The sequence below is a fragment of the Heloderma suspectum genome, chromosome 15, assembly GCF_057233095.1.
Source record: "Heloderma suspectum isolate Gila_16-S chromosome 15, 16-S_ref, whole genome shotgun sequence".
Taxonomy (NCBI): domain Eukaryota; kingdom Metazoa; phylum Chordata; class Lepidosauria; order Squamata; family Helodermatidae; genus Heloderma; species Heloderma suspectum.
Window position 1 is genome coordinate 4,497,903 of NC_139472.1, and position 24,815 is coordinate 4,522,717.

Consider the following 24,815-nt stretch of genomic DNA (forward strand, 5'->3'; position numbering starts at 1 on the left):
GTGCTTATAGAGTTCTAAAACGGGGGGGGGGGTTACTACGGAGATGCCCAGGCCTAGAGCGGCGCCACTTTAGAGCGGTTCCGGAAGTGACGCAGAGGACTATCTCGCCACCCCAATCTCCGCGCCGAGTCGTCCCCCTTGCCGTCCCGCGCGCGGTCTCTATGGCTCGCCTCCCCACACGGGCTCACCGCGCTTCCGCCCGCCCCCCGGAAGCGGCCCCTCCCTCCCTGGCCGGAAGCGGAAGCGGGGAACGGGAAGCCGGTCTCCACTCGGGCCTGCCTCGGGCCGCCATCTTGGAGGGTCGCGGCGGCGGCGGCGGCGGGAAGGAGCAGCGGCAGCGGGGCCTGAGGGAGCCGCCGGCGCGTCCAGGCTGCGGGGCCGAGTCCGGCGTTGCGCCCGCTCCTTCCCTCCCCTGCCCCGAGGCCGCGCAGGAGGGCCCCGAGCCCAGCGGGGAGAGGTGAGCCGAGAGCGAGCGAGCCAGGAAGGAGGCAAGGGCGGGCGGGCGGATCCGGGCCGCGGGGGAGGGAGCGGAGCCGGCCGGGGCTCTCTGTGACTTAGGGATGGAGCCCCATGGGCAGTAGAAGATAGGAACTGGATCGCGCCCTCGCCGGACCGGCACCGAAAGATCCTCCTAACCCAGTATCCTGTTTCCAGCGGCGGTCAGCCAGCGGAGCGGGGCCTTCCTGAGCGTGCTCGCTCTTCAGCGGGTGGCGTGGAGAGCCTCTGAAACTGGGGAGACCGGTGTCCCCTCAATCCGGCGCCCTCTGGGTGTGTTAAGACTACAGCTCCCATCGCTCCTAGCCAGCCTAGGTAGGGAATGATGGGCGTTGCCATTCAGCACGGCTGGAGGGCACCGGGGTGGGGAAGGCTGGTGTAGGAAATGGGCTGTTTCAGGTATAAGGTTGTTGCAGTTCCTTTTAAAACGTCGTGACTGTTTTGATGCCGGGTTTTACGGTTTTTGTCTCCTGTTCACTCCGAAATCCTTGATGTGGAGGGGTATATACATGTTGTAAATAAATAAATAAATAAATAAATAAAATGCTGCTCCCTGTGAAGGAGCAAGTGGGTTGGACTCGATGGCCTTGTAGGCCCCTTCCAACCCTACTATTCTATGATTCTGTACGTGGCACCTAGGAAGCTGCCTTATACCGAGTCAGCCCCTTCATCCATCTATCCCACTTCTGTTGACACTGCCTGGCAGGGGCTCTTGCAGAGAAAGGCCTTTCCCATCACCCGATTTTGAGCTACACCTCCATTGGAAGTAGCAACATGGCTTCCAGATTTAACTCAGGAGACATTTAGGAAGCTACCTTAGACTGAGGCAGACCCTTGGTCCATCTAGCCCAGTATTGTTGATGCTGACTTTCCAGGGTTTCAGGCAGGATTCTTTCCTAGCCCTACCCGGGGAGGCCGAGAATTGAACCTGGGACCTTCTGCATGCAAAGCACGTGCTCCACCACTGAGTCAGGGCCCCTTCCAGAATGTCCTAGGTTCAGTCTTTGGCATTTCCAGTTAAAAAGGATCAGGTAGCAGGTAATGGGAAGGAGCTTTCTCTGCCTGAGATGCTGGATTGCTGCTGCCGGTCAGTGTCATCAGTACTGAGCTAGATGGACTAATCGGCTCACTCTCTATGGGGCAGTTTCATATGAGGTTTCATGTTGTTTTCCCGATTGGTAGCCATTGACAGAGCTCTTCCTCTACCTCCTTGGTGGATTTGCCTAATCCAGCCTTCTCCAATGTGGCACATTCCAGATGTTTTGGAGTACAACTCCCACCAGCCCCTGCTAGCATGGCCAATGGCCAGGGATGATAGGAAGTGTAGTCTGTGACATCTGGAGGGCACATAATCCTCCTTTAGAGCTGTTGAAGCTAGTCCCCGTCGCTGCATCCCAGTTGCAGAGAGTACCATATGCTTACCGTGTGGGGAAGTGCTTTGGGCTGAATCTCTTGCAGCCAAGCATCGACTTGTATGCATGTGTGAATGAGCCTTGGTAAATCAAACCCCACACATGGAACTTTTGCATCACCTGCTAAGGGAAGCCCACAAGCAAGACATGAAGGCGATTCTTCCCACCCCGCCCCACCTTTGTTTGCTTGCCAGCAACTCGTGCACACAGCTAGACAGTCTCTGCACATGAAAGGTCTGTAGAACTGTCATGACTGGTAGCTGTTGGTAGTTTAATTTTCCTCCATGAATTTCTCTAATCCTCTTTATTTTATTTATTATTTTATTATTACAGTTATATCCCAGATTTTTTCCTCCTGCAAGGAAACCAAGGCAGCTTACATGATCCTTCTCCTCCTCTTTATTTTATCCTCACAACAACCCTGTGAGGTGGGTTAGGCTGAGAGACAGTGATAGGCCCAAAGTCACTCAGGGAGCTTCATGGCCAAGTGGGGACTAGAACCTTGATCTCCTGAGGCCCAGTCCAGCACTCTAACAACTACACCACAGTAGCTCTCTTCTAAAGCCATTTTAGTCAGTGGCCATTACTGCACCTTATGGGCAATTATTCTATAAGTTAGCTGTGCGCTGTAGCTGGGATGAATATTCAAGTGGGCATTGTTTGACGCATTAACAGTATCTTTCTCCTCCCCTGGAACACTTGTGAATTGGGCTTGGATGGTAGTTTGCCCATCCTTAAGGAGGTGGTTATCTGTTGCTTCTAGTTGTGCAGGGGTTATCTCACCTTTTCTGCTGCTCAGAAATCTAGGGCTTTTGGTTGGGGGTGGGTGGGGGTGTGCATAGTGTTCTTTGACTACAATGCAGAGCAGGCAACGGACAGTGTCCAAGCAATTAAAGCTGCCAGGCTTGGGGGTGTGGGGAAAGGGCTGTGTTAATTCCATGCGATGAAAACTTGAGGAATGCAAGAGGAGTCCTGCTGCATGAGCAGGAATTCACCTAGTGCAGTATCCAATTTCAAATTGTGGTCAGTCGGATGCCTGTGGGAACAGTTGTTCTCTGTTTGTACTCAGTGTTTGATATTTAGTGGTATACCTGTGGTGGTATACTACTGCTGAAAATGAAGGTTCAATTTCTGGTTATCATGGTGGTTAATAGTTGCTGATAGACTTAGAGGGGAATCCTATGGCTGCCGAGAGAGCATCTCAGGGAGCATAGGATTGCTTAGAGAATCCCGTCTGAGGTAAGAGACAGTGCTCTGACCTCAGAGATCCCTCCCTTTCCCCCTCACAGCTGGTGTGGAAAGAACCGTGCCGGCTGCCCTCCGAGGTTGGAAAAGTGACCTTGGAGGAAGAGAAAAATGGTGCTCCAGTGGGAGGGAAGGAGATGGGAGAGGTCAGGATATGAGATGTCCTGAACCTCCCCCGGTCTCCTTCCTGCTCCTTCCAAAGTGCCAAAGATGGGGGACGGGGAGGCAAAGATCACCTCCACTGCCCCTTCTGCCCTGGTGGTTTCAGCCTGGCAGGGCGTAGGAATCTTGGAAGCCTCTGAGTTTGGAGGCTTCTGAGCAGCAAGGGCACAATCGATAGGATAGTGCCCTTAACCTATCTTCCATAGGCATCTTAAAATTCCCTTTTAAAGTCATCAGCCAGTGGCCACCGCACCTTGAGATACTGAATTCCAGGTTGGCTGTCTGTGGTGTGAAGAAGGCCTTTCATAGAATCACAGAATCATAGAATAGTAGTGTTGGAAGGAGCCTACAAGACCATCGAGTCCAACCCCCTGCTCAATGCAGGAATCCAAGTCAGAGCATCCCTGATAGATGGCTGACCAGCCTCATCTTGAATGCCTCCAGTGTGGGAGAGCCCACTTCGGTGTGCCCTGACCAGCCCACCTGACAACTTTTTTTTTCTTCAGACTGCCTCTGAACATAGAGGTTTTCATAATTTACTCTGGCTAGTAGCTGCCAATAAACCTGTCTGCTGTAAATCTTATCTAACCCTTTATAACAGGTGTGGCCTTCCAGATGTTGTTGGATTGCAACTCCCATCAGCCCTAGCCAGCACAGCCAATGGTTAGGGACAATAGGAGTTGCTGTCCAGCATCTGGAAGCCGACATGTTCCCCATCCCTACTTTATAAGAACAGAGGAACTTCCCTCTTGGGTCAGGCTTCAAGTTGATCTAGTTCAGCATCTTGTTTCCCTCAGTGTCTAGGATGCCAGCAAGCCTGGCATGAAGGGAGCAACCCCTTGCTCCAGCATTGGGTATTCAGAGGTACACTGCTTCTTAACACAGAAGTCCATTCCTAGCCATCCCTGTTCCCTGGAAATGCATATAATCCTTTATAAGACTGTAATAACTTCCGTTCTAGATCAGCCCAGCTCTGTCTAATTTACATCCAGTTGCCAGTCATCTTCCGCTGGATGTCTCCAGCATACAGGTTGTGAAAGCAAAGGCCTTCTCTGACTGCCTGTCCCCAACCTTTTATGTTCAGAGATAGACTGCCTCTGCATCTGGAGGTTCCATTCCCAAAGGAAAAAAGCGAGCTTGCTGTATCGATCCAAGGGTCTCTCCAGTCTAGCATCCTGTTTTCCGCAGCACCCAGCCCCTGGGAAAACACACAAGGGGCACACAGAGGTAACAACCTACTCCCACCCTTTGTCCCCGGCCTCTGGTATTCAGAGGTACAGTGCCTCTGAACATGGTGGTTTTGTTTAGTTGTCCTGGCCAATAGCTTCTGACGAAGCTGTCCACCATGAGTTCTTCATAAGAAAAGAATTGTCTGGCTAGATCAGACCAAGTGTTTATCACCCTGGCATCTTGTTGACAATAGCAGGCAAGCAGCCAGGTTATCCAGGAAGCTTGCAAGCAAGTCACGAAGGCCTTCCTTTGATGTTTGGCCCCAGTATCTAAAAACCAGCAGCTAAGAACGGGTGCCTGAGTTCTGCTTTTTTCTTTTCTTTTCTTCTCCTCCTCCTCCTTCCCAACCCCTTTTCCTTTTGTGTCGTGTCTTTTGGATTGTAAGCCTGTCGTGTCTTTTGGATTGTAAGCCTGAAGGTGGGGCATGACTCATTATTGTTTTATAAGCTGCTCTGGGAGCCTGTTTTGCCTGAAGAGCAGGGTAAAAAAATACGGTAAATAATTAAGGCAGGGGTGGGAAACTTGTGCCCTCCCAGATGTTTTGGCCTACGACTCCCATCAGCCCTAGCCAGTGTGGCTGATGGGAATTTTAGGCCAGCACATCTGGAGGGCCACAGGTTCCCCACCCCTGAGCAAATATTTTGAGGATTCTCACATGGTATCTTGCATCTCACAAGGGCAGTTTTTCTTTTGCCCACACCTTCCAAGCGATGCTTAGAATGCCTTGCTTCCACGTGTGTGTGTTAGAAGCAAGGAGTTCTGAGCACCGTTGGGAAGTTCTGGATGAAATAAGAATTGCTCTTGATGAAGAGGCATTCTTGCAATGCGTTGGGAACCATAAACTTCGGTGCAGCTGTCTTTTCTGTCTTTGTTTTGGCTGTTACAACAGTGTTTTCTTAATTCCCTTTGTTGTTGGTTTTTGATCCCTTTGTTGTTGTATACTGTGCTTGGACATGGAGGTTCCACATAGCTGTTATGACTTGTGAATGTTGGGATCCTTATCCTCCAAATTTATCTAACCCATAGCCTTTTTCCGATGGCAAATTTTTTCCTGAACTCGTTGTTTGACAGAGGCCTTTCCCAGGCCTTTTACTCCAGGGTTAGAGATGTGAAGGCCTAGAAAAAGAAAAAAAAGGGAAAAAATGGAGCAGGGGAAACAGAAACAACAACAAAAGTTTTGTTCTTTTTCCTCACAGGGATATTTGGAAGACTGGGGGGGGGGGCTTGTTTTCCCCCCACATTTTCTGTTTTTCCCAGTATTTTTCCAAGCCTTCACATCTCTACCTTTTACTTGGAGATGCCAGGGCTTGAAACTGGGACCCTTCTGCATGCAAAGCAGGGGCTCTACCACTGAGCTACAACCCTTCCGCTGTAGCATCAGTGGGGAAGCTGCGCCCCGCTACATGGTGTTGGACTACAACTCCCATCACCCTCGACCATTAGCCATGCTGGCTGGGGCTGATGGAAGTTGGAGTCCAACGACCTCTGCAGGGCCACCACTCTCCCTGCCCACCACTGCACTATATGGACCTAGGAAGCTGTCTTACACAGAGTCAGAATCTTGGTCCATCTAGCCTAGTACTGTCGACACTGACTGGCAGTGAGGATTGAACCTGGGGCCTCCTACATGCAAAGCATGAGTTTTACCAGTTGAGTTGTGCCTTCCCCTCCCTTGTTTCGTAGTGGAAGCACTTTGGGTTGCAGAAAGTCCACACCCCACCTGTCAAAGCATATCTCTAATAACCTCCAATATTTCACAGATAAAAATAGGGTCAAAGAGCGTAGCTTAGTGGTCGAGCATGCTGAAGGTTCCAGGTTCAACCCATCGGATCTCCTGGCAGGCCTGATGTAAACCCTGGAGTGTGGCTGCCAGTCCCTATAGGCTTCCCCAGCCCGTACTCTCCAAATCGTTGGACTGCAGTACCCATCGTTCCTAGCCAGCATGGCTGAAGAGAGGAGAGGTGTAGTGGGAGGCAATGCGAGCTAGGCTTTGGGGAGGGTTTTATACAAGTGCTGGAGAAATTGCTGCAGCAGGATGACCCCTTGAGCACTTGGTGGGTGGAGAGAGAGGTTTTGCAAAACCTTTGCTGGTGGTAGCGGTAGAAGGGCAGATCTTCTCTGACGAGAGCACGTCAGCTGTATTCTGACGAAAACAATGGCAGCCAGTCATGCTGCCCATAAGAAAAAGTCTAAAATCCATATAGTGTAATACCTTGATCAGGCCAAGTCAAAAGATCGCAAAAAATGTGCACACTTTTGAGAAAGCTTGCACTTTTTTTTACTGTCTTTGAGTTGGCCTGTTCAAGGTATTTTGACTATATGGATTTGGGGGTTTATTCTGGAAGTGTTCTTTTGCACTGGGGGGCTCTTTTGCCATAGGTGAGCAAAATACCTCTTTGCCAGAGGTGGGCAAAATACCTCTCATGCTCTTCTGGGTCTCTTTTTAGGTTGTTGGATGAGCAGCGTAGAAAAATTAGGGGCGGTGGAGCGAATCCTTTCTTTTGAAACGTACTTTTGGTGGTAAGGGGGCACCTTTTCTGGAAGAGCTTTTGCCGTATGGGGAAGCTATTATGTCTTGCTGGCTGGGGGATGCGGGGAGTTGAAGTGCAGTACATCTAGAGGGCGTGAGAGTGGGGAAGGCTGTGTGAAGTCACACCTGCAGTTTGGTAGGGAAATAGCAGAGACTGGTGGTGGGGATCACACAAGACTGAGGGGAGGTCGGTAGATTTTGGGGAGTGGGGAAGGGACCACAGGGTGGGGGGACCCCCCTCCTCAAGTTAATAGGTGGCCTGATTGAGGGCTGGGAGAGCAGAGACGTATCCTTTCTTCAGGGATGTCCTTTTTGGCAGTGGGCTCTTCCTGGAAGAGAATTGGTCAGTGATGGACATTGGTGGGTGTGGGTGGGGACTCTCCATGCCAGAGGTAGGCAGCCTGGTGCCCTCCAGAAGCACCAACAACCCCTTCCATAAGCTTCAGCCATTGCCTATGCTGGCTGGAGCTTCTGGGACTTGTGCTCCAAAACATCTGGACAGCACCAAGTTGCCTCCTCCTGCTCTAAGCCTTATGATGGGGGCTTGGCACAGATGGAGGAGAGACGCGAGAGTCCAAAATGGAAGAGGTCCAGGATCTTTTGGAAGGGCTTATCAGGATGAGGGTACCTGGGACCCCTGACTTTCGCCTTTGCGTGGCTTCTGGATGTGGATGGAGATGTGTGCTCTTATTATGGGATTAGCACCACCGATGCTTAGTCAAATCACTAAGCTGGGTGATTGCAGCTAGACAATGCTGACCTGAGACCTACTTACATTTGGGGATGGATGCACAAGGCCCCGCTTCTCCCACCTGAACTCCAGTCAGTTGCTTGTAACAAAAAGTTTAGATGGTTTCTTGGGTGCAATTCGCCTCCCTTCCTTTTCCCAAAATAGTCCTTGAACGTCTGTGGGAGAAGCCAGGCTGTTTTTCTCTCTCCTTTTGATCTTCCCTCCTCCTGTGGTGCAATTGGATTTAGCTGTCTGCCTCCAAGAGTTTACGTTGCAAGTGCGCAGTGTACTTAAGGCTGACTTTTATCAGCTTTGCGACCTTCAGCGAACGGTCTTTCACAAGAACATACTGAGCCTCCCACTCCCCCAAGGCCAGAAGCCCCCCTGCGTACATCAAAATGACTTTAAGGCAATGAAGGGCATGGGAACCTCAGAAGAGCGGTGCTGGATCAGACCAAAGGCCCGCCTAGTCCAGCATTTTGTTCTCACAGCCAGCCCTGTGCCTGCTGGAAGCCCACAAGTAGGTCATGAGAGCAAAAGCACCCTCATGCTTGCCTTCCCCAGCAACTGGTATTGAGAGGCATGCTGGAGGTAACATATAACCATCGTGATCTGTAGCCATTGAGAGCCTTGTCCTCCATGAATTTGTCTGATCCCCCTTTAAAGCCATCCAGGTTGGCAGCTGTGTCTACATCTTGCGGTAGCGCATTCCACAGTTTGACTATGTGCCGTGTGCGGAAGTTCTTCTTTTTAACTGTCCCGAATATCCCGCCTGGGCTCTAGTATTAGGAGAGAGGTGCAATCACTGTGTTCTATTTCAAGCCCCCCTTTACTCACCGTTTTCATAAGCTAAAAAGCCTCAAACGTTGTAGCCTTTCCTCGTACGTGTTGCGCTCTTGGCTTGATTCCTTTTGGTTTTGATTGGCTGGAACAGCCAAAGCATTTCCTTGGCTGTAAGTCAGGGTTGGCTGTCTTGTGGCCCTCCAGACTTCTTGGACTGCAACTCCTATCGCCCCCCACCATTGGCTATCAACTAGGGCTGGTGGGAGTTGCAGTCCCCATGATGCCAGGACAGCCACCTATTACCACCCCTGCTTTAAACATTCCCCAATGCTTCTGTGTCTGCTTTCATGTCTCCTCGCTCCATCCAGTCAGCAGTACTTGGATTTACACGAGCTCTGGAGGCCAGAGCTTGGGCTTGTTATCTCCCGCTTAATTACTGACCTTTGATGGGCAGCTGCTAGGAAGCTGCCGAGTCAGAACAGAACCTCCTGCACTCTGCTGAGTCTGTGGTGAATGGACTCTCTCTAGGGGCAGATACCCAAGTTGCCTTGAGTGCCGTGTTTTGGTAGAAAGTCCAGGTACGAATCAAACAAATAAATAAGCTACGTTTAAAACAAACCTGGCAAAAGAGTTTGCAGTAGTTATTGGCCAATACCTCTACTAGTTAAATGTGTACAAAAACTGAAAAGAAAATGCGCACACAACCCAGCTCTTCTAATTTCCAAATTCTTCCTAGCTTGGTCATTTGGAGGCCATCCCTGTTGGCCCCAGGCAACTAGGAGAAAGGCAGTTTTAAAATAAGGCTTGAAAATGCCATTTTTTTTGGTTCCTTCTCCTCAGGTCAGAAATGGTAGTTAAACACTGATATGTGCTCAGTTGCGGCTGGTCAGTTTCAGTATCACTTTTGGAGTGGATACACAACTGATACCACATGGTGGCTCAGTTTCAACAATCATCCAAGCCATGGTTCAGAGGATGGGGAATGTGCTATGAACTCGCCTGCACCCCCTGTGGCTAGCACCAGCCTCCAGGCCTTTTATTTAAACGAGGCTTTGGCATTCAGCTCTCAGTCCTAGCCACTGTAGTCAATGGTGAGGGCTTCTGAGAGTTGTAGGCCAAAACATCTGGAGGGCCACAAGGGCGCCATCCCCGATTCAAACCATGGTTTGAAGTGGATTTGCAAACCGTGGTTTGCCTGATCTGGATGTCACAACAAGCGATGTTGAGAAGAAACATGGAAATGGAGGAGGAAATCAGCATGGAGGAAGGAAGAAAAGGAGTGTGTGGTTTGGATGATCACTTGAATTGAGCCAATGTCTTTAGGCTTCATGGGGCCTGCAATCATCTCCCTCTTGCCCTCCACTCCCAATATTTGCCCTACTAAATTAAAAGTGAAATTATTTCAGATATTCATCTCAGTTGCTGCCTTTCTCAACCCATTATCTGCCTTCCTGCCCTCCACAAGGCCTCCCAGATTTCTCTTCCATGTCCAGAAACAAAGCAAAGCAGCTAGAGGTCCTGAAGTGTGCCGGAACTGGACGGCAGGCTTTTTTCCCCCCAGCAATCCCTGTTCCAGAAGTATCAGCCTTCTGCTTCCTTCCTCAGAACAGACTTGCTGACCTTCCTTCCTTCCTTCCTTCCTTCCTTCCTTTCTTCCTTTTTTTTTATTTTTTGATTTTGTTTTGTTGATGCTGCTTCTGATTTCAGCAAGCTCCTTTTGAAAAAGAGAGACAGGGATACAGAACTCATTTTCTTAAAAAGAAGAAACAAGTGTTCTGGAAGCAGGCAGTGTGGTTCTTATTCTGGAAGGATTGGGACGTGCATGATTAGTAAGATTGTTATTTATTTAATTAATTTTTGGAACCTCTTTTCAGGGCTGTGCCCTCACAGAACACGGTACAAACGGGAACATGGTTAGGTACAAGATGTAACAGATGCAGCAGCAAAGCTGCTGCGACCACACGAGCCAATCACAAATTTTAATGAAGGTAGCTTTAGATAGAAAGGTCTTCAGGTGAGCGCTGAACAGAAAGGGCTAAGCACACATCATTGAGTTCCCCCTTGTTAGGGCGACTGCCGAGAAGGCCCTGTCTGATAACCCCCTTTTTCTGAGACTCAAAGAGGGTAACAGTACGTAACACAAACGATGTTTCTGCTGGAAATGAGCACTCAAAACTCTGAGGTGTTGTGCTAATGCTCAACATATCCTTTGAAAAAAATTGTCCTCTTTTCCTTCAACGATATTCCTGCAGTCTTCTTTGCTCCTCTTTGCATTCCTTCAGAGATGGGCAGAAGGGAGGTCGTGACCATTTCTGGGTGGCTTTCAGTAGATCAGCAAGAGTGACTCCTAATGGTTTAACAATAGCAATGCTTTAAAAAGTGATTCCCCCCTAAATTAAGTCACTGAAAAAGAACACTTAGAAGGTGAGGAAACCGGGAGTGGGTTTTAGCATGAAAGGACCTGTGAACGTAGTTTTGGTACTGATCACAAATTCCTGGGCTGAGGATGTACTCAGAGGCATCAACGTTCCTTGATAAGTGAATGTCCGCCTGCCTGAACTACAATTTTGCACCTGGCGTAGTTGATCTCAGGGTTGTTGTGAAAAACAAGGGTGATCCCACCAGCCAGAAATCCCCCCCCCCCGGTAGGGAACCATGAACAGAGCTACTTGATAGCTAAGGTTTTGCTGTCTGGCGAATAGTGGGCAGAGTTGGGGCCATCCGGTGAAGTTCTATTTGGCCTGGCACTTCCCACCCGTTTTCTCCTTTCCTTCAATCACTGGGGCCCAGCCAGGTGGAATGGCAGCAGTTTCTCCTGTTGTAGGAGCAATAGGAAAAAATTTAAAAGTACAGGAATGATGGTAGCTAAAAAAAATGGTGGTGGTAAAAAGTGGTGGTAATCAAAATGGTAAAAAATGGTGGGTGGCTAAAAGTGGTAGTAAAAATGGTGGTAGTCAACAATGGTAAAAAACAGTGGGTGGTCAAAAAAATTGGTGGGAAAAATGATGGCAGTAAAAATGGTGGGTGGTCAAAAAAATGGTGGTAGTAAAAATGGTAAAAAATGGTGGGAAAATGATGGTGGAAAAATGGTGGTGGTAAAAATGATGGTAGTAAACATAGTAAAAATGGTGGGTGGGGAAAAAGGTGGTGATGCTTAAAAAAAATAGGGTACAGGCATGGTGGCAGTAAAAAAAGAAGTCATCTTCCAGCTCTCTTGGGGTTCCTTCTGCTGCTGGCCACTGTTGTAGTACAAACAACTGAGGTTTGTGTATATCAGGCATGTTAAACATCAGGCATGTTAAACCTCAGGCCTGTGGGCCAAGTCTGGCCCCCCCAGGGTTCCCCAGATGGCCTCACCCCTTTTCCCCGACTGCCGGTCATTTGGTGGTTCCCTGGCTTTTGCACAGGTTCCCCCCCCCCCACCGTCGAAATGCCTCTCCTAAGGCTTCCTTGGTGGTAAGAGCCTTGAGCTAAAAGGCGCTGGTAGTTTTAGTTGTTTGACCCCGCCCCTTTGCCTTCGGCCCCGCCCACCACTGGAATGCTGCCCCCGAGAGCTTCTCGGGAATGGAGTGCTGCCCTGAAGCAGAAAGAGGTCTACGTAATGTTTTGTCTGTTTGTCCCCAGATGAGCAGCACGAGCAACAAGCGTGCACCCACGACAGCCACCCAGCGCCTCAAGCAGGACTACCTGCGCATTAAAAAAGACCCCGTGCCTTACATATGTGCTGAGCCTCTACCGTCAAATATCCTTGAATGGTAAGGATGGGAACCCATCTGGCTATGTGTCTATGGTGAATGCAAAGGGTGGGTGGGTGACACCCCCTCCCCCTCCCCCTCCCCCTAGTGCTCCTATTTCCCCAGGCTATCAGCTGATGGTACCATCTCAGGAGGCACCTTACACATACCTACTCCGGCCTTCTTTTGCAAGAATTTCTTTCTTTATTTTATTTAAAAGTATGTTTAAACTCCCTTTAGGGGCGGGGACCCTCTCAAGGTAGTGTACAAGATAAAAAAAAAAACAACCACCCACACAAAGTGGATATAATAAAAATCGATAGAAACATTTTCAATACAGATCCATAAAGAATATAGATCACCAATCAAAATCAGTAATCTCAGCAATCAGCTAGCACTGGATAGACTGTTACATTTATACCCTGCTTAAAATCCCAGTTTGGCTAACAATAGCAACATTCACATTTAACCCCCTTCCTCTTCATATTCAGATGAGAAGGAAGAAAAATCACAGTGAGGTCAGATAAGGGCAATTAAAATTTAAAAATAGTAATTGAACCACAAAGCAGCACTTGTCTGTTTATTATTATATTTATATCCTGCTTTTTTTCCTCCAGTGAGCCCATGGTGATGATCAGGATCCTTCTCCACTCCATTTTATCCTCACAATCCACCCTGTGAGATAAGCTAGGCCCAAGGTCACCCAGTGAGCTTCAGTGGGGACTAGAACCCAGGGCTTCCAAGTCCAATACGCTAACCACTACACCACAGTGCTTCTCTTTGTTTGACTTGTGCTCAGTAAACATTTTTTTAAAAGTATGCCATCTTACTTTTTCACGCTATATCAATATCTCAGAAGTTTTTCCAGTAGCCAAGTACTCAGTTGAGCTGAAATGTTGGATTAGAAAAAAGTTCCATGAAGCGCACGCAGTGTGATTGAAATGTCACCTTCAGCCAAATTCAAATCTTGGAAAATAGTCCTACTGGAATACTGGGTAAATGTTTTAAGACCCACAACTCAATAGCATACACTTCCCTTACATTGTTTAAATTTTAAAATGAAAACGTGGAGGCTCTGAAACCCTTAACGTACTAAAGATCTGCTGATTCGTAAGTGTGTGCGTGTATGTACGTCTCTGCAAGTCTTGGGGGTAGTCACCTGAAATAGTTAATTACCAGTTTGGACACAACTTACAACCTAACTACTATTGTTTCTGTTTGTTAACATTCCCTGTTATTTCCACTGTTCAGGCTATGAGTGTTGTTCCTTATGTAGCCGAAATGGCAGCACCCACTCAACAAGATGAGGCATCGCAGGCTGAGGGGGAAACCCAAGGATTGCAGGAGTACCTCCCCAAAAAATACCCTAAGGGGGGGACCCCCAAAAACAGCTGAATGAGGACTGAGCATGCTCAGTGGCTGCAGCATACTGACTGACAGGGGCTGGGGGGACAGGCAGCACGTGAGGTGGGAGGGAAAATGGAATGGAGTATCCTGGAGGAGGGCATGACTGGAACAGCGAGCAGAAAAATTCCACACTGCAACAGTTCATTGCAGATCCCTGTTGCTTTACATCATGTATTTTTAGAAATGGAAAACTCTGCCTCATACCACTGCTTCTGTGCAGAAACACAGGGTTTGTGCAGGTCTGGCTACAGTGAACCTGGTTAAAATAGGAGTGTATTTCTGATTTGCTTCTCTTCCCTCCCATCTTCTCTTGGAAACTTGGCATGCGTATTACAAGCCTCCTTTGTTCCTTTAGGCACTACGTTGTACGGGGACCCGAGATGACTCCGTATGAAGGTAAATCGTCACTTCCATTAAAACTGTAAAGTAAACAAACCTTCCCCAAACCATTCTGAAATCATGAAAGTTAGCAGTACGTGCTTCAGACTTGCAACCAGTGTGGTCTGCTGACTTTCCTCCCCCTACTATGATTGGGGCATGAGTAGCTCTACAGCCCCTGAAGCTAATCCCTTAGTTGGCACTTCTCTGTTTGGTGTTCATTGGCCCTCTTTCTATGGATCGTGGCCAGCATGATTGCTGTCTGAAGGCTGATGCTTCATTTGGGGATTGAGGTTTACCTTTGTCAAGTTTGAGGTGCCAGGCAATCTTTTCATTTGATGGATCTTTTTATTCTGGCCTTATTTTGGGGGCCTGCAGGATCTCATATGCTCTCTTACCTGCTTTTTGTGCCATACCGCTGTGTTTTTGTACTGAGCTTAATTTAATGGGTAACTTTTTACAATGTTCTTGCCGTTGTATATTTAGCATTCTTACTATGGTGGTCACTGCTCTGGGGAACTTGTCAAAGTTGAGAAGCTGCATCTATGAATACGTACACTGTTTTATCTGCTTTACTTTCTGTCTTATTTATAAGATCTTATGTCCCCCTTTACAGCTACAAGGACCCCCAAGGCAGCTTACAACATAGGTTAAATACAAATCCATGCCATGGAATCACAATGAATCCCAGAAAAACAGAGTTTAAAATCCAGAGCAACACTAAAAACCTTTTGTAGCAGTCTGGACAAAGTTAAAACAATTCAAAAGCTGGGCGAAATAAGGTCTTGACCATTCACCTAACATGGCCCTCTCCAACCTGGCTCCTTCCCAGTGTTTTAGCTTCCAGTACCATAAGCCCCAGCCCGCACAGCATACGGTCAGGGATGATGGGAATTGTACTCCACAATGTCAGGTTGTAGAAGGCTGGCCAAACACTAAAAGCGACGGACCCAGCTGAGCTTCCATAAAGGCTTTGGCGCCTCTGTTGAGATGTCCCTGTCCTGTGTCCCAAGTAGCCAAGGTTCTGAAGGCAAAGGAACATGAAGCAAAGCCTCCAATGACTGATAAAGGGCCATCAGACGCATGGGAGGAGGCAGCCCTTTGATAATCTGGCCCCAAACCATTGTTTTCTATTCTGTCGTTTGATCCAGAAGGATCCACAGGGTGGCTGTTGCAGTAAACTGGAGTTGCTTTTACCCCATGTGCCACATGGCATTGTGCAGGGGGAAGGAAAGATATGCCATCCCAAAGACTGTAGATCGCTCTTCAGCTGTTTTGGACTTCAGCTCCCATCAACCCTAGCCAGTGTGGCTAGTGGTCAGGATTGCTGGGACTTATAGTCCCAAAGATCTGGAGGGCACTAGGTTGGGGGAAATTATCTTACTGTCTGAAGGCAGGGGGAGAGGAGCCAGGTGGAGCAACAGGGCCTCATGTGGTCTGCTCCATTGATGGTAGTGGGGTCTCCTGTTGTCTGTCTGAGCCCTTCTTAAGATGGTACGTAGGTCAGGGGTGCAGAACCGTTTTCAGCTGGAGGGCTGAATTCCATTTCTGAGAAGCTCTCGGGGACCGCATTCTAGGGGTGGGTGTGGCTAAAGGCAAGGGGGGGGGCAAGAATTCCAGCCTATTTTAGCTTAAAGCTCTTCCTTCCAGTCATTCTGCCTTCGGAGAGGCAATTCAGCCCTTTAGAATGGGGGGGAAATGGCACAAATGCTGGGAAACCACCAAACAAGAGGTGGTCAGAGGAAAGGGGGCTTGGGGGGGGCATGGATTTGACCTGAAGTCCAGAGCTTCTGTGCCTCTGCTAGAGGTCTTTTTACTGTCCCAGAGCGGAGAGTGAGGGTTGGGGTCTTCATGGACAAACCGTAGTTGGAAGCGGCTTTGCTTCCTGCCATTCCTGGTGAGATGTCTTGGTGAGATGTCCAAACTGGCAAGCCCTTGGCGGGCCATCATCCTGAAGGCCACCGCACTGTGAGGGTGGGAGGCTAAGCCGCTGGGCAGCTGAGCAGCTCCAGACAGCGGTCTGGTTGCACGTTTGGAAACACCGAGCCACGACTCCTAAACTGTGGTCGGCGCACGCCATAGTTTGGTGTAGAGATTGAACCAGGAAGTCCAAGTTTAGTGTTGGGATTCGAAATGCACCTCTTTGCTGATTTCTGGCCTGGTTCTCTCTGTGAGATGAATCTTTCTCTCTTCTCTGTTCAAGTAGCTCTTAGCAATCCCCCCCCCACACACACGTACACACGACAGTTTAGGATTTGGGGGTCTTTTTTTCTCCGAACCTGCAAGCCCTTTGGATAGACTCAGATTTTCAGGTAATCTCATTGATGCTTTGCTGTGAAATAAATAAGGTTTTCTTTCTCTTCCTCTCCCCCCACACTGTTTTAGGTGGCTATTACCACGGGAAACTCATTTTCCCCAGAGAATTTCCTTTTAAACCTCCTAGTATTTATATGATCACACCAAACGGAAGATTTAAATGCAACACAAGGTAAGCGATTTTCTTGAACCATGGGTGGAGAACCTCAGGCCCGCAGGCCAGATCTGGCCTGCTTGGGGTCCCGATCCAGCCCTCCAGGGTTCCCCAGATAGCCATGCCCCCTACCCTGTCCCCTTTCCCTCAAACACCAGTCATTTGGTGGTTTCAAGCAGTATTTTCCCCATTTTAAAAGCTTGAAATGCCCCTCTTAAGGGCCTAGTTACTGGCATTAAGATAAAATATTCTGGTATGTTTGGCCCTGCCCCTTTTGTCTTTGGCCCAACCCGTCACTGGAATGCAGCCCCCGAGAGCTTCTCCAGAATGGAATTGGCCCTCCGGCTGAAAGAGGTTCAACACCTCTTTCTTAAATCCTCCAGACTTTTATGGACGAGTCTGTAAAACAAAGCAGCGTCCAGGACAAGTCTCGATTCTCACGTCGAATATAGTCAGTTCAGCCTCCAGCACCGTTCTCACAGCACCATTCATGCTGGACTTAATCTTATCCTCAGTTGCTTTGCTGAGGAATTTTACCTTTTCTTGTTACAGCAATACATGAAGCTAGTTTACACAGAGCTGCTCCATGGATCTATCTAGCCAAGCGCAGTCATGCCCTGGCTGCCTGTGAACTTAAGGACAGATCATTAGGCAGTTTAAAAATGGAATAAATGAATCTTCTATAAGAGGTTGTGTCTGTCTGTCTGCCCCATAGCGCCAAGACTGTGACACCTTGACACCAGAAACTTGGCATGCATACTAAGGGGTTCCTAGGGGTGTGCACCTCAGGATTATATTGTTTTAAATGCACATCAGGTAATTGTAATGTAGACGTGTCCATGTGGTTGAAGCGTGCAGTAACATCTTCAGCCACTAGGGGGCAGGCTTCCCTAACCAGCATATCACTTTGCAGTCCATATAGTTTGAAGCTAGGGGAGATTAACAGGCCGAGGGACAGAGTTATATGCCTCCCCCCTCCTATGGGATAGGCTCCCTCAAGGGAATGGAGAGGAGAGCCTCCTTCCTCAGGGGGCCTATATGGGTGCACCATGGCAGGGGCCATGCTTGGGGGTGCCAGTGGGCATGGCTTCGCTCAGATGGGGTGGGCACAGTGTCTCCAACCCTTGACGCTGCGTAAGTTTGCTTGAAGGCTTTGCTGAAGGGCTGTCAGCCAGTATGAAGCCAGGTCAGTTCACTTGTTTTAACTAAACCCCTGCAGGGTCAGCCAGCCAAAATTAATCAGCCTGTAAAAGAGGGGAGGGATGGGGAAATCGGCCTGCCATCGGGGAAGAGGAAGAAGCAAACACCTCTTTGGGGCGCTCACCACCTCCTGGATGCGGCTAGAACTTTGGGAGTGTTCTTAGCATCTCACACACCTTTCTTGGCAGTGCCATAGGTGACCCCTATTTCCCTTTGTGCTTCCGCTCACAGGTTATGTCTTTCAATTACCGACTTTCACCCTGACACGTGGAATCCAGCTTGGTCGGTCTCTACGATCCTCACAGGCCTTCTTAGTTTTATGGTTGAAAAAGGTCCCACTCTGGGCAGTATAGAAACATCAGAGTTTACGGTAAGTCACTTCCCAGGTCAGCAATCTGGTCACTGCCCAGTCCAAAGCAAACTCACCCCAGAAGGACATAGATGTGCTTTTGTTTTTAAAACGCTGCCTCCAAACTGATCTCCTCCTCCTCCTCTGTTCCTCTCTCTCTCTCTCCCTCTCCCTCCCTTCCTCTGTTCCTCTCTCTCTCAACAGAAAAGGCAGCTTGCATCACAGAGTTTAGCATTCAACGTAAAAGACAAAGTCTTCTGTGAATTGTTCCCCGACGTGGTGGAGGTAAAGTAGAACATTTGGCAACTTGCCTCGGCAGCACAGGAGATGATTTTATCCCTGCCTGGGTGTTAAATGTCCTAACCTTTTATTTCCTTATTACATTTTAATCTGTTTTTCTTCCACCTTTCTTTCAAGTAACGTGGGACAGAGTGCATAGTTACATTGGGAAAAGGACCCATAATTTAAATTTTTTTTTGAGTCGGGGAGGGAAATTCGCTTTCTGATTTATCAGGGAGCACGTGTCACTTTAATAGGGGTGAACGAAAGTCACTTACCTTTTCTCGCAGCTTTTTCGCGGTGGGGGGGAGTGCTTCGCTGCTCCCCCCGCGAAGTTCAGGCCAGGGGGAGAGGCTTCCCGCCTCGCCCGGCCGAAATTCAGGCCCGGGGGGGGGGGAGGCTTCCCGCCTCGCCTGGCCAAAATTCAGGCCGGGGAGGAGGCTTCCCGCCTCGCCCGGCCGCGAACACGAAAGTAAAAAAAAAAAAAAGTCCCCTGATAGGCTACGTGACGATTCACGTAGCCTATCACGGCTAGATTTGCAAAGTCAGCTGTGATAGGCTACGTGAATCGTCACGTAGCCTATCACGGGTGACTTTAAAAAAAAAAAAAAAAAAGCGCGTACGCGAATGGCGGCCCCCATAGGGAGCCGCCATTCGCGTTCCTTATTTAGTTGCTGTAGTCTACGTCAATGTTTACGTAGACTACGGCGAAAATAAGGGCAACGCAAATAGCGTTGCCCTTATTTTCGCCGTAGTCTACGTTAACATTGACGTAGACTACAGCGACCAAATAAGGAATGGGAATGGCGGCTCCCTATGGGGGCCGCCATTCGCGTACGCGCTTTTTTTTTTTTAAAGTCACCCGTGATAGGCTACGTGACGATTCACGTAGCCTATCACGGCTGACTTTGCAAATCTAGCCGTGATAGGCTACGTGAATCGTCACGTAGCCTATCAGGGGACAGTTTTTTTTTTTTCTTTGATTGCAATGGCGGGGGCGGCAGCCGGTCGAAAGACTGGCTGCCGCTCCCGCCCCGCTCGAACACCGGACGAACCGCCAGCCGGACCCGCCGCCGGGAGGGACATTCAGGGAAGGTAAGTCCCGTCCCGGGGGGGGCGGGGGGGCGGAGGATTTCTCCCCGAAACTTGTTCGGGGGGCCGAACACGTTGGTGCTCGGCCCCCCCGAAGTTTCGGGGAGAAATTCTCCGCCATCCCTACACTTTAATGGAGTGAAACGCTTTCAGTCAATTGAATAATCTGACTAAACCTTGCAGCCTTAAAAACAAATGTAGATTTGCCATAGTGTAGCTATACCCTGCCCCCAATTTAAAGTAAATTACCATCTATGTTTTGTTCTACAAGATGTCCAAAGGGACATCTAGACCAGCCTGGTGTCCTACAGATGTTTTGGATTCCAACTCCCATCAGCCCTAACCAGTGGGGCCAGTGGTCAGGAATTCTAGGAGGTGTTGTCCAGCATATTTGGAGGGCACCAAGTTAGGGAAGGCTTCTCTGTGGGGTTTTTTCCTTAAAAACAAAACACTTCCCTGCAAGTAGAAAATTAGTACAGCAAGGAGCAGGCTGGCTAGAATTGTTCTCCCTGATAGGCTAGTTTTCCAGGCTGTGGGGAGTTGTCATCCCCCGGAGGGCATTCAGAAATGACAAGGAGGTGGTTCAGTTTACCACCTTGCATAGCTGCATTTGTAAAGAACAGATCTAATTTTACAATGCAGTAATACTATCCCCCCCACACACATACCTTTTCCTCTTTCCATCCCAGGAAATCAAGCAGAAACAAAAAGCGCGGGAAGATCTCCACAGCCGGCCGCCAACTCTCCCGCTCCCAGACGTCGTCCCTGACGGGGAAGCACATCACGGGCAGAATGGGCTGCCACTCCTTAATGGGCACGTGCCGTTGGCCGCCGCCGCCGCCAACCATCCCGGCCTGCAGCAGGCCAATCGGAACCATGGACTCCTGGGCGGAGCTCTGGCGAACTTGTTTGTTATAGTTGGCTTTGCGGCCTTTGCCTATACGGTGAAGTACGTCCTGAGGAGCATAGCGCAGGAGTGACGTGCTTCTATTCCCTGCGGTTCCAAGACCAAAATTAGCGGTAGTGGCAGGAACACACACACACACAAATGTGTTTGGGACTCTATGGGTATCACGCTCCCGACTCTGGGATAAGTACCGTGATGTACAGGTAAACAAAAAAAATACCTGTTTGGCTCATGGGTTTAGTTTTGAGAAGGGAGAGAAGGCACCGCCTTCCCAGTTTGCAGCAGATGCGATTGGGGTGGGGCAGAGGACGAGGAGAAATGGGCCACACCCCGCCGAAAATTCCCGTTAAAGAAGCGGAATAGCGAGATCTAAAGGTGAAGTGGCAGCGGGTTTGGGGGGTCTTGGTTTTAAGTTTACACTGAACCCATTCTGAAATCCTTGAAGCTCTTAATGCAGAGGAGCACGTGGTGTTTGGGGGCACCACGGGATTCCCAGTGATGTGTAAGATAGTAGTGCAAGGCGGGGGAGGATTCGGTGGTGCTTAACCCCTCCCCCAATCCGCCGTTCTCTGCATTCTGCCTTGCTTGACGGGAAAACATGTCTGAGAATCCCCTGCTTGGGGACGGGGAAGGATTTGTGGAGGAGAAGGGCGGGGGGAAGGCAGGGGAATGGATCTTCAGTATCCCCCTTTCCCTCCAGATGCCTCCCCCCACCCGCCCCAAACCACACTCGCGTCACATGTCTGCCGCCTGACATACTCTGTTCTTGGCCCAAGAGATTTTTTTATAAAAACGAGATCCTTGACTAAATGTATTGTGTCCTGTGCTGGGGGCAGGTGAGACTCCCTTCACAACAAGCTATTTAAAGGGGGGGGGGAGTTTGAAGTGAGGGGGAGCCCCTTCTTTCTTCCACCTCCCCCCCCCCCCAAGATACTGGCGGTTGTGAATCTTGGCACTAAGAGAGAGGCAGCTATATTGTTTCGTAAAAAAGAAGCACCCCCCACCCCCGGCTGTTCTGGGCAATCATGGTGAGTGATGGCCCTTTTCCAGGGTAGCGGCATGCGCGTTTGAAGTGTGCGCACCATTTGTTTCAGTTGTCACAATGACGTTAGGATTTTTTTATGCTCTAGTTCTGCCCCGTGAGAAACCCACGCCATTGCTGCCAGCTGAGAAACTTGTCGTATGGGCACTTAAAGAAAGGCCACCTCTGGCCACCCTGCTGCCATGCATTTTTTAATGGAGGGTTTTAAAACTGGCATTCTGTGTTTGGTCCCCCGCCCCCCAGCTTTGTCTAACAGGCAGTTTCAAAGGTTTCAATCATGTTTAGTTCTGACATCGGCCACCCGGGCGTTACAGATGAGTTACGGATTTATTTTTTTAAGACAAGGGGTGGGAGGAATCCAGAGTGGGTCGTTTTGGAAGGAGTTTTCAGTGAATTCCTTTGGTGTTGGATGTGAGGCCGCACCAAGCTGTGATCCTCGGGACACGCATGGCTTTTAGGAAAGGGCCTTGCCCTTCAAGTGCGTGTGGAAATGAGGCATTGATGGTCAACCCTCTGTGCTTAGTTGTTAGTAACTTTGTTCTGGTTGGGCATATAATCCCTCCCCCCCGCCCCGCAAGAGGGCAAAGTAAACTATAAATTGGGGGTAGAGGGGAGGGTCCTGTGGTCCTCAAGTTGCTGTTGGACTACGCCTCCCATCATTCCTGACCATTGGCCATGCTGGCTAGGGACAACGAGCGTTGGGAGTCCAACAACAGCCAGAGGGCCTCCAGTTGTCCACTTCTGCTGTAAGTCAAGGTAGGGCTAATGTGAGTGCTGGGGGACGTGCTCTCTCGACGGCTCCTTGCATGTAGAAAGCTATCACCTCAGGGGAACTGAGTCACCCTTGTGGAGGGTTTTAGCATGTGGGAGAACTCAAAACATGCAGGAGGTGCATACCGTGGCAGCCTGAAGTGCTGCAGTTCAGGGAAAGCGCCAACCCTTTGATTCTGCCGCGTTTAGGAGAAAGCGGCTTAGGGTTGCATTTTAGCGCTGGCTACGCTGGGTGAGAGGTTAGCAGTGCGGTTGCTCCTGCAGGGCTGGCAACGTGTGGCAGAATTGGGTGAGGCCCTGACAGATACAGCCCCTTGTCTCGGTGAGGTGACAATTCAGGGGTCCCAATTTCCAAAGGAGTCACTTGCCCCAGCTCCATACAGATGTTTTCCCCACATCCAGAAATCCCGCTCAGTCACCTGAGATGTGGTTAATTGCTGGGATTTTTTTTTGTCTGGTCCATCAAATCGCTTGCCTCAGCCCAGAATTGAACTCGAGTGCCTTTCCCAATCGTCTGTGGATTTCTTTAAAAGTCAACTGCTTTACAATCACAGACACTTATTGAAAGAATAGCGGCCAAGGCATCTGTACTTTTAAATCCCCCACATAGTTGGTTCTTCTAAAACATTCCCCTTAGCTCAAATAAAAGTTATTTCCTGTGTTTTAAGGATATGATCTCTCCCCCCTTCTTTAAATGTTAGACTACAGCGTTTATTTCCTGTTGTCTGTTAAAAAAGAAGAGAATAGGATTTCTGAATCTACTTGGATGATTTGAAGTAGTAGTGGAGGGCTAAAAGCAGGTGTGTGGGGAGGGGGAGTTGAAAGCATTAAATAAACCCATGAGCCATGTAGCTTAGATAATCAGTGAATATGTGCTTTGACCAATTTCTCTGCAAATAGGTATGGATTAGCTGAAGCTAACAGGGATAGATCCATACAATGGAGACATCTTTAAAAGGAGACCTTATGGGGTGGGTGGGGGAGACGAGTGTAGCAGGAAATGATTTAAGATCTGTATTTATAAAACACTTTGGAGATTTTGTGTTTATTTTTTCCCCTTTCCTTTTTTTGGATCCAGTTTTATTTATAATTGTTCTTCAACCCGGCCTCCTGTACCTGCTGTTCAGCGGCTCTCGTCATGAGAAGATCTTAATGTATCTCTGTTTCTACAAAGGCTTCTGCTCTTTCTGTTACGAAAAGAAGTGTGGTGTGTGTCTCTCTCTCTTTTTTTGTTTTTAGATACCTTGATTTTGGGGACGGAGTGGACGGGGGCGGGTGTCTTAAAACAGCAGCGGTCTTAAGGTGGCTGGAGCGATCCCCCTACAAGGAAAGGGCACAACGTTTAAGGGCTTTTTAGTCCTTAAACAGTAAATCCGCAGGGCCCCCTTGAGAGAGCTGAAAATGACTGAACTTTTCTCCCCCCCCCAAAAAAAAGTTGCAAAGTAGTGCAGAGACGTACCCAGGCACAAAATGGAGGCAGATGTAAGCACAGTGTGACATTTATCACCTAGCAATTGCTGATACAGTTTTCTGTTGACATCCAGTCCCGCTTTGGGAATGGCTGAGCTCTTTGCCCCCGAACGCAGCTCTTCCATCCTTGAGGTTGCAAAGAGAGGAGTGCTGCATTTATATAGTGCCTTGATGTTCTCTTTCAGTCCTGAGCAACACCAGCCCTGAATGGGAGGCCAACGTTGTCCCCGTATTGCAGATGGGGAATTATGGCTGGGAGATGGTGGGGGTGGGGGTGGAGGGACAATTCAGCCAGGCAAAATTCTACTGGGGCCATTCCCATTCGTAGCTCAACCTCGTAGCCACTGTGCTGCACTACACTAGTTGCTTTGAACTTGGTGTTCTGTTTAGAGGGGGGGGGCAGAACCACTGGCCCTCCCGATGGTTTTTGCCTCCAACTCCCATCATTCCCAACCAGCATGGTCAATGGGTAGGACTGATGGCCACAGGTTCCGCATCCCTGTTCTAGGGAGTCAGACATGCAGCCTTATTTTAACCCCCGCCCCCATCCTCTGCCAGCCCCTTCCGTGCGAACGTATTCCGCATTCCATGAATTCACGCAGTTTTTGTAAGAATGCGGGAGCTGCTGTGCCGCATTAGATCAAGGGCCGATACGATCCTCTTTCCAGCAGGGCCTGGACCTGGATCTGTCCTGGGAAGCTCACAAGTGGGGCAGGAACGGAATCGCCTTCCCTGGGAACAGACTGATACACAGAGCCAGTGTGATGTGGCGGTGGGAGCGTTGGACTGGGACTCGGGAGACGCTGGCTCTAGCCCCCACTCGGCCATGGAGCTCAGTGGGTGACGTTGGGCCGGTCACGGACTCTCAGCCTCACCTACCTCACAGGGTTGTTGTAAGGATAAAAGGGAGAGGAGGAGGACGTTGTAAGCTGCCTTGGGTTCCTTTGAGGGAAAAAGGTGGGATATAAATGCAATGAAATGAATAAAAAGATAAAGAGGAGGTGGTGTAGGAGGGACTGCACCATGTCAGCCTGACTGCGGTTCATATACCACTTTTGAATGTTATACACCAGCAAACCTTCCTGCAAAAAGAGAACCAGGCCATCAAAGAGAATGTTTCTTCTAACCC

At 49.3% G+C, this 24,815-nt stretch overlaps 1 protein-coding gene across 4 annotated transcripts; it reads left to right on the plus strand.

Moving 5' to 3' along the window:
- Positions 1 to 271: 271 nt before the first annotated feature.
- Positions 272 to 24,815, plus strand: UBE2J2 (ubiquitin conjugating enzyme E2 J2). 4 transcript variants are annotated; one of them, XM_084822181.1, is made up of 9 exons: positions 352 to 457; positions 655 to 810; positions 4,399 to 4,541; positions 12,212 to 12,342; positions 14,084 to 14,124; positions 16,492 to 16,594; positions 18,008 to 18,146; positions 18,330 to 18,410; positions 20,186 to 23,260. In XM_084822181.1, the coding sequence occupies exons 4-9, from the start codon at positions 12,212 to 12,214 to the stop codon at positions 20,474 to 20,476; spliced, it is 786 nt and encodes a 261-aa protein (XP_084678307.1). In that variant the 5' UTR covers positions 352 to 457; positions 655 to 810; positions 4,399 to 4,541; the 3' UTR covers positions 20,477 to 23,260. The 4 variants fall into 4 exon arrangements, 3 of the variants coding, with proteins under 3 accessions (XP_084678306.1, XP_084678305.1, XP_084678307.1); XR_014786055.1 differs by lacking the exons at positions 655 to 810; positions 4,399 to 4,541 and adding an exon at positions 23,295 to 24,815 and having other exon boundaries at positions 272 to 457; positions 20,186 to 20,606; XM_084822180.1 differs by lacking the exon at positions 4,399 to 4,541 and having other exon boundaries at positions 272 to 457.